General features: G+C 35.4%; 1 protein-coding gene across 8 annotated transcripts in view; it reads right to left on the bottom strand.

The window, feature by feature from the left end:
* Positions 1-4,733: 4,733 nt before the first annotated feature.
* LOC124308255 (AF4/FMR2 family member lilli) overlaps positions 4,734-10,163 on the bottom strand; it is a 204,497-nt gene continuing 199,067 nt past the window's right edge. For all 8 annotated transcript variants that reach the window (XM_046770808.1, XM_046770809.1, XM_046770815.1 and 5 more), the window contains one exon: positions 4,734-10,098. In XM_046770808.1, the coding sequence (XP_046626764.1) occupies positions 9,989-10,098 (110 nt within the window). In that variant the 3' untranslated portion in view covers positions 4,734-9,988. The remainder of the gene's footprint in view (positions 10,099-10,163) is intronic.

Below are 10,163 nucleotides of genomic sequence, written 5' to 3'. Positions count from 1 at the left end.
GCGCGGAAAATGAATTGAACTAATTTATTGTAAACGTGACAAGTCTGTAATATTTTAGATGAAAAATAATTACAATTGTCATCAAATATTATAAAAATGTTTTACTCACCGAGCACAAATCCTCGTCCTCCTCCTCGTTCACCTCCGACCACCTCCAACCACCTCCAATCACCTCGGGTTATACCTGAAATAGCAATAAATATTTTCAGTATAAGAAAACATCGAAAACATCACGTGAGGAATAATATAATCAATTAACTAATTAACAATATTATTAATCCCATTAGCGCATTCATAGCTACCGAATTTGTGCTTGCGCGAAAAATGAATTGAAATGATTTATTGTAAGCGTGACAAGCTTCAAAAATTTTCAGATAAATTGTAATTACAATAGCCATTAAATATTATAAAAATGTTTTACTCACTGAGCAGAAATCCTCGTCCTCTTCCTCCTTATTCACCACATGTCCCTGAAGTCGAGTTTCGTTAGGTAGCGGACCCGAAGCGCAGAAACTACGTAGCACTTGTCCCGGAAGTCGAGTTTCACGAGGTAGCGGACCTGGAGCTCAGAAGCTACGGAGCGCTTGTCCCGGAACTCGAGTTGCACCAGAAAGCGGACCCGGAGCGCAGGATCCAAGAGGCTGAGAACCCGGCACTCGAAATCTGCAGAGCGCGATTTTCATCCGTCCACTCTACTGCGCGGTTGTTTCCAGACTGAGGAATCCGGCTAGCTGGATTTAGGTTGATGACGTCAAGAGAAAAAAAAAATTTTGCGACGTCACTTTCTGATCATCCGAACATCCAAACTCTGGTTTCGAACTTTCATACTATATATGATGTGTGATGTATGATGTCTCGTGATGTAAGATGTGTGATGTATGATAATATTTTATGATGTATAATGATATTAGTTTTCACATTTCACATTTCATACAAGAAATACGCACTTTATCTTTCCTGCCAATCCAGATTCAAGCGGCTAGGGCCTTCGATGGACAGCCGTTGACTGTAGTTATATTCTTCAGTGAACGGTCGGCTAATAACGCTGCCGTTCTGCGACAGTTGGATGATAAAAATGACCGCTCGTACATTTCAAGTGTGTGTTAAAATACACTAAAAGTTTTAAGAAGCTTTGTTTTTTCTCTCCCTATGAAAGAAAAAATCTACAACAATCACCTTTTTAGGCCTTTTAATCAGGACACTGCGTACAATACCGTCTCATATACGAAGCATCTATTTAATCTCAATCAAAATTAGCGCATCCGTGACGTATTACAGTTACTCCAAATTTCTTTCCATACGAACGCTCTTCGTAAAACAATTCTGCCTTTCTACCAAACGTAGATACTTCACTTGCGACTAGCTAAAACAGCGATCCGATTCTATGCCTGCGAAAATTCAAGATCGAGAGAGCAAATGAAAATTTTTTTCAATAATTATGAATAATGAAGTTATAGAATACATGGAGGAGCAGGGGGACGAAGAGGGCGAAGGTGGTCGGCGGTGGTAGGAGGTGGTTGGAGGTGTTCGGAAATGGTAGAAGGTGGTAGGAGTTGCTAGGAGGTTGTTGGCGGTGGTTGGAGGTGGTACGAGGTGATAAGAGACCGCGCGGGGTGGTAGACGGTGGACGGAGATGGTATTAGGTGTTTGGCGGTGTTAGGAGGTGGCAGGGGGTGTTTGATGGTGCTCGGAGGGGGAAAGAAGTGTTTGGCGGTTGTTGGAAGTGATCGGCGTGGTCGAGGAAGACGGGGATGACGAGGATGATGGCGCAGCAGCGGGGAGATGCAGGCGAAGGAGGACGGCAACGACGTGGACGTGGAGGACGCAGGTGCTCGGTGGTTGTTGCGGTGGTTGGTGGTGGACGCGGTTATATGCGTCTCCTTACGGGGATGATCGAGCCGATCGACATTTCCAAGTCGCAGTCGACAAGTAGTCTTACGTACTCACTTTGTAGCGACTCAATCTCGAGTTTCCATACCGACACTACTTTCGCCGCTACGAATGTCGGTGCGAGTCTGTTCGCGGTAGAGTCGATGGAGCATAAACCTTCTATGCTCCCAGGCCCACCTGGGCTCACCTCCCCGCCGAAAACTGGTCATAAAAATTTATCCAGGGATATCCGTCTTTATATTCAACAGTCAACGACAGTGCGAATGATCAAAATACCTGGTTAGAGCGCGCCAAAGTGAAGATGAGAATCAAAGCCAAGGATGTACACACGGGATTTCCGGAGACAGCAGTGTACATAAATGAAGCGCTAACGACTGCAAAAAAACACCTATTCTACTTGGCTAGGACGTTTGCCCAGGAACACCATTATAAATATCTGTGGGTCAAAGATGGTAATATACTTATGCGCAAAGAAGAGGGTGAAAAAGTCATACAGATCAAACACCACACAGCATAGAAAACCTAGAAAACTTGAAGGAGCTAAGAGAAATTGACACACATTAGGGCTGTGAATACCAAACACATAGAAATCCAATGAATAAAAAACCACGTATGTGAAGAAATCGACTCCCTACGGAGAATAACAAAATAAGAGCAAGTTTTTAAACGTACTCGAGATTAAGACCAGGAGCCTGCGGAAACCTATGGATCAAATTCGTTAAATGTTGCAAGACTTAGAAATACAAATAGATTTAATTATACGGATGGATTTTACAACAGGGCAGGAAGTAGTAAGATATGCTAAATAACAACTAGAAATGAAGCAGTTTTGTAAACTAGATAAGAATACAGAAATATGAAGACGAAACATGGAAAAAAAACATATATATATATATATATATATATGTATATATATCTACCGACTAACAAACTGATTTACACGTAAGAAGTTGAGTAACTAAATCTAATTCCTTTGTATTTTTGGGGAAAATTTTCGCGATTTTCAAAAGTGCTGGAATAAATTATTTGATGCACTATTCCGACGTAATTTTGCGAGAGGAATAGATTGGGCGCAATCCGAATACGCTGCGAGGCCTGCTATGAACGGATTAAGGCATACCTAGAAATGAAATCCCAAAGATTCCGTTCTCAATTGTCATGCTGTTCGTCCAACCCCCTCATCAATGTGTTATTCGCATTCCTGCATGTCTTATTAGCTTAGAAAAGATTTTACATATTGATGCCGAGACGAAAAAGCTCTCTTTTTAAAAATAGTTGAAAAAGTAAGGCTATATCCTTTCAATTTTTTCATTTTGTTCGTTGTCGATTTTGAATAACGTCCAACCCAATTGATTAATACTCAGTATCGTCGCAATTTTGCCAGAGAAGGCGACTGCGCAATTTTTAGAGTCGCTGCGAGCAATGGTTTGAGATCTGAACTCGAAAAACGAAGAAATTTCTTGGTGTTTCTTCAGCTACTGGGCCTACACCTTTATTAATGTTTCTTTCGGTTGGGCATGTTTCGCTCGGTCCCGAAGCAGGCCCAATTGATGTCAACACATCACCGATTTCAATTTTGTGTTGTTGGGTTGTGTCACGTTTACGTCGCCGGTTGGCGGTGGCGTTGCGGATTGATTCTCCATCGCCAACGAAACTGACCCGTGCAAAAAATCAGCTGTTTCAGAATCACTGTGGCTATTATGTCCTCTTACATGTGAAGACATGTCGTCATGAGATACACGCAGAGTACTGCTACAATGTCAACGGCATGAGTTTACTGAGTACATGCTAATGAACATTGATGCTTACACCAAAGCCTTCGCAGGTTTCATCATGTGCAAGACTGTATAAGAGTCATGCGGAAATTTCAATAGTTGAAGAGATTCACGGATAGGCTTTGTCCATAGAATTCATGAAAATTTGATCGAAAACCAGTCGACATTTGTTATCTTCTTTATTTTGTGTACGATTAATCCGAGTAATAATACTTTACAACTGAACTATGGATTTAGTTTTAGAATCAAAAAGTAGATCGAGAATAATCTCTTTATTAACAGCTTTACCTCGGCATAGGCCCCTTGAATTTTGAAGAAAAATCCTCATCAAACATGCAAAAGGTGGTTTGGTGATAAAAACACGGAGCAATCTTCAGAATTCACAGTACTTGTATAATTCATCTAAGGTATTCATTAAGCCTCAAACATGATTATTAAAGTTAACCATAAGTTGGCCAATTCCCAAGAAAAATAGTACATCAAAATTAAACAACTGAATATTTTAACGAGCGCACAGGATTTTTATTATGCTTGACCGTAGATACTACAAACACTACGTAAAATTGAGGTTCGGTTACTTATGCTCAATTACGAAGCTCGTAGAATTGAGGTGAGGTCATTTATACTCAATGACACAGTGCCAAAGTATTGAGTTACACAAAAGTACGTACGCGCCAAAGAAAGTCCTAGTGTGTAAAATCTAGCGTTTCAGTTGTGCGCATGCGCCAACGTCATTCTACAGTACTGTTCGGACACGGGGCACTTCAAGCACGCTACACAAGCTTCGAAAATCAATTTTTCCAAACAGACATTGAAAAAAAATTTGATTCAAATACATTGCCATAATATTTCGTATTTTGAACATTCTTTCCTTCGCCCAGAACTTACCAGGTATGAAATCTACTCATAAATACAAGATTGCAATACATCCAGGATATACGATGATGTTGAAAGTCACGTATAATGTTCAATAACCTGCATTGAATTATTAATGAGATTTTTAATACTAATAGCTATTCGACCATTGCTAAAATCGACGAAGGCATGTAAGTAATTTTACCTAGAACGTTCATCACTTATTTGTTCATTTATTTAATTATTCATTTGTTTCAACTGGAACAATATTAGTTAAGTAACAATAGATTAGTGTCAACAATTTAATTTATCAGAGCGGTGGCTCGGCCGTGTCAGCCTCCACACCAATAAATATAATAATTAATAATAATGATAATGATGGTAATAATAATAGTAATAGTAATAATGATAAAATGAAATAAAACAATAATAATAAAATAATAAATAAGGGCGAGTAGTTATACATTCGTTAAAAGCGAGTTTGGTCTCTCCTTGGTGCGGTTGCCCTCTCGTCACTCATTCTACGCCTGCATACTGGTATGCCATGCACATTCATGAGTAATATTATTTAAACAACGTGAATATAAATCAAAATTACGTACTTGCAAAAGTACCGTACAAAATGATAACACCACACGCGCATTGTTGAACGTAATGTGGACTATACATCCCACGTGAAGGGATGGAAAAGTTTGAAATATAAAAAAATAATACGAAACAATGATACTATTTCTATTGCCAGAAATGTTGTTACAATCGAAAAATCTTCGTTCTACGTTCGTAATTGGCATTGCAGTAAAAAATACAGCCGTATATTTTGTTAAACGTAACAAATATAGTTAGGAATTTTTTTACTAGTTTGAGAAATCAATGCGGATCCTCAAAATTAGGCTGAAACAAATATTGTCTGAGGTGAAAACGAGTAATGGAAAATAAATCAACAAATAACTAAATATCCTGAGTATACTTTGTGTCGTGAATTACGAAATTCACTAGCAATTTTAAACAGCTTCCATTTAAAAAAACACAAATAGATTTTATGCATACCATTATTGTGATTTGACTGGCAAAAATAACAATAAAAATAGAAAGAGATGGCATTAAATAGCAAAAACAAAACAGTCTTTGATGATCGTGTTTGTACTGAATAGAGAAAAACATGTGAACCATAATTCACAATCATTTATGATAAATCAACTGAAGACAAAAATAATTAGACTGTTACAAGTTGATACGCCCAGTTAGAAAATCATAACCTGGTTGTATATTTGTGAATGCATCATTTAAAGAATGTGTTAACAACTTCTGAAAAACAGTATCTATTCACGAAACATGCAAAATCAATATAAATCTTTACGATGATAATCGATTTTTTTTTTAAAATAAAAATAAAGTAACAGAAATTTTTCAACCGCGTCATGAGAATGCAGTCCACATTACTATCAGAACGTAGAACGGTGAATCAACAGCCTGTACATATATCAAGTGATCAAGCATTGTGCTTGACTCGCATTTGTAGTTCTACTAGAACCAGAACTACTAAACTTTCCTGTCCGTCGTTTTTTCGTTTCAGTTTACTTTTTTTTATCTAAGAATCTCTTTACTTCCCTTGTGCCATTTCAGAACATGCCGATATACATAAGAATCATACTTCATACACTGTGTGCTCACCATAGATTGATAACTCACTTTAAAACTAAAATTCCGCTATGCTACTAGCAATAAAAATTAATGACAATAACAAAACAAAAAAAACATAAAATAGTAGTAATAGTAAAGTTAATAATAATAATAATAATAATAATAATAATAATAATAATAATAATAATAATCGCGGTAAAATTAAAAAGTGGTATTAGTTACAGTATTGCCAAAAAAAAAAAATTTGGCACATTGCGAGGACAGAATAGTTTAGCTCCAGTAAACATTACTCAAAGTAGAAATAATGATATTCTATCATTATAGTAGTATCATGACAAAATAACGACAATAATAATAATAATAATAATAATAATAATAATAATATGCATATAAATATATTACAGTTACAATAATAATAAAGAAAATAATAAATCGAACAGCAGTAACCAAGCTGCTTGTTTTAGAGAGTTTGACAAGATTATTTTGCCAAATACCAAACGGCAGCTACTGGGGTACTTTGTACAGGTATTTTCATTTCCTCTTAAATATCTCATAAAATAATATTATTTGCTTTAGTATAATTTTACAGTGATTAAATTAATAATTCATAATAAGAAACGTTGATCGATCTAATAATGTTGGTGCTTGCTGTCGGGTTTATTCAGCAGCGCCTTCTAATTTTTCTCTTTTTTTTAAGGCCGGTAGGAACGAGGATTTTTCGAAAAGAGTATCTGCTTTACTACAAAACAGCGCGAGCAGTGGTTTTTCTGTTTTTTTTTTTTCTTCTTATTCCTCAATAGACACAATGTAACAGATAATCCACATAGGTTATAACGCGTTTTTTTTATAAGTGACTGATATCTATAAATGTTATTTAATGATGGAGTAATATTACGACGAGGTAAGATCTCACAACGTTACACAACCTAGAAGAATACTTGTATCTATTACATTGATTATTTCAATGGAATAACGCTTCACAACTTGAACATTATTGCGAGCTGGTGGGCCTGGGCCTGATATACGTATCTCTTATAAATATGTGTCTCCAAAATATTGAATTTTTAATACTTTTTTCATTTTTTTTTTCATTTTTTTTTTTAATATAGCAAGCTTGCTCCGTGTTATTTGTTCATATAAAATTGTATCCCATGAACCATTGGACCGCACTAGTTACTAGGGCCTTTTTTGCCCTCCAACTCTGTTTCTGTGAATAGTTATAATTAACGCGCTGATTGATTAAAAAATTTTTTACTCTTATTCATTTGCTTTTGAAAATTTATTCAGCTACCCACCGCTCCGCTAAAATAAAAATACGTTGTACAAGATTTTCATTTAATCAGCAACTATAATTTTCATTTATTCACTCTTTGTAAGTATAGAAGCTGTGTCGCAAGTAATGATGATTGAGTTTACAAAGGATAGAGTTCACTTCTGGTAAGAATTCCACTTAATTTCAAGCCTCATGATGAAGCTTGTAATGATTTGTTTTTTTCTCTGATAAGTTCTTCAAATTTCTTGAAATGAATATCAATTTCTAAATTTTCCTTTCGTCAAAACAATTTTATGATCAAATTATTACAAAACGTCCCTTCAATCAAACAATATTTTTTAACTATCACTATCGTGACTTTTTCCACTTTTCTTTAAACGTTTTTTTTTTTTTTTTCTTTTTTTTACTTAAGGTTGTCGTCGTTCTAGTAAATCAAAGAAATACAGTAAATTGGAAGAAAAAAAAAACGAACAAGAATTATCTCTGCAGTGTGTTTTGTTAATATTCATTTAATCTCGTTTTCAAATTCTTCTTGAAAACTCACAATTAGTGGACAGTCTACCAGAAATAACCTGGAACATTTCGGTAAGGTGTGGTAGCAAAATGGGGCGGGCTAGCCAGACAAAATCAGGCTGCCCTCAAGGCGGCGGCACTCACAATATCTATTTACAAAAATATACACATGAGCAACTTGCTTTACTTATTCATAATCCTTCTTCCCGATGCTGCTTACATATTACGTACTTTTTGTTGGTGTATGTATGTGTGTATGTAATTATGTATGAACGCGTGTATACCTAAACTATGTTTTTATGTATGTATTTTTTATTTATTTATATATAGTTTTTTTTTCTAGAACCACTACTCCCCATACATTCTAGATAATGTAAGTTAATATGTGTTGTTGCGTATTAATACTAATCTACAACCTCACTTATCTACAAATTGTGTTATTTTTTTCATTTATTAATAGAATTATTTTTCCTTTTCACTTCTCCTTTGTCATCGTCATCAATAATATTACAATATTATTATTTTACGTGTGTATATATAATAAACTATATCATTGTTGTGTATTGTTGCTTTAAATATGCTCAGGTAAGCCTGCGTTAATTTTATCTCTTGAAACGCATGAAACTTCCGTGGCCAATTTATTGTATCTATGCACATTTTACAAAAGCGGAACACCTCGGAAAATAGAGATAAATTATTATTATTGTTTATTATTCACGATTGGTAATTTCTTAGTGTTTCTTTTTTGTTTGCTTCATTTTTTCCCTTTTCTTTCTAATATTCCATCGTGTGGCACTCAGTCCTTTTACTATAGTAAGTAACATACTTTACAATATGGTACAGTACATTGCTATTGCTCCAAGGCATTGGTAATATTGTTATGAATTTTTATAAACAATATCTCGTTCCCCTACATTGTGTGCAGGATCTTAAGTTATATCGTTCGGAGAGTTGTATAAGAATTGACTATATTTGCTAAGTAAGATGATACCCTATGCGAACGATGTGATTGTGTGATCCTCGGTTTTAGTTTCCTGTCTTCGAAATGCTTAAAATTGCAATATAGCTAATTCACGATATATCTTTTTTCTGTTACTTTTATTTTAAAACGCAACTTTTTTTGTCACGTGCGTTTCTAGTGATTAAATCTCTTACGCATAAGTATTAACTTCTTTTATTTTATCTTACCAAAATTCTTGCGTGATTATGCCTGCAATCTCAATATATTCTTGTACCTTATGGAATAAATACTCATATCGTCAAGTTATCCCTGACAACCCATTTCTATTATCGCAATATACGAAATTCCCACTGGCTAAGTATAACTATGCGTTTAGTGGCAAAAGTACGATACATTTTTCTCTCTAGATTTTACAAAGGTGTCCAAATATGCAAAAAAAAAATACGTTCCTTGATCTCGATACAGCGCAACCTTTATGACACACGAAAATGATATCGTATCCAACCATTCTTTTCATTCGATAACGTGGACGTCGAGTTACTTCTATGGAAAAGTTGTTGCAATTAAAGTTAAAAAACGAACGAACGAGAATTCTTTTGAAAATCTAATCGATTCGATATGTCAATAGTTTTCCAACTGGATACCGATTTTCCACTATAGATAGTCAAACGGTAAAAATTTATAAAAATGGGTATGTATATACATTTTCGTACATATATAACAATTTTTAGAAATACTAAATCATATTTCATTAACTTTCAAATTTACAAAATACTAATTTGTATGTACAAAGTTACATGAAACAAACTATTTCCTTTTCTCTTCACGCAACGTCCACATTATCTTTTTTCACAAAGATGCCTTTGATAACTGCTTTTCGGCGTACCAACCGTACTTTTCGATACCTTACCTGACTTACACAGTTACAGTTTTGTACTTTGCCAAAATCGATAGGTGACTCCTCTTGTGCTTGGCAGTTTCCAGAGCTCACTATGTGAGCATAGTAGGATATGTAGCCATGTTGTGTGGAAGAGAAGTCACGTAATTAGGAGTGGGTGGTCGGGGGCTGTGCCACTGGGGTCAGAGAGCACGAAGTTTCTTTATTCCAGCTTGTACATAACGGACCAAGTCACGAAGAGAACTTTTCAAAGTCAAAGGACCACTCTGTTCATCCAACTCGATGAAAAAATCTATAACACACGATGAAAAATATCATTGAATTAGAATTCCATGCATCAGTTACTTTAAGTCAGCA

Source organism: Neodiprion virginianus, chromosome 6 (genome assembly GCF_021901495.1).
Source record: "Neodiprion virginianus isolate iyNeoVirg1 chromosome 6, iyNeoVirg1.1, whole genome shotgun sequence".
NCBI classification, from domain to species: domain Eukaryota; kingdom Metazoa; phylum Arthropoda; class Insecta; order Hymenoptera; family Diprionidae; genus Neodiprion; species Neodiprion virginianus.
The sequence above is the reverse complement of the archived record's forward strand: the minus strand, read 5'-3'. Positions and strand labels throughout refer to the sequence as shown.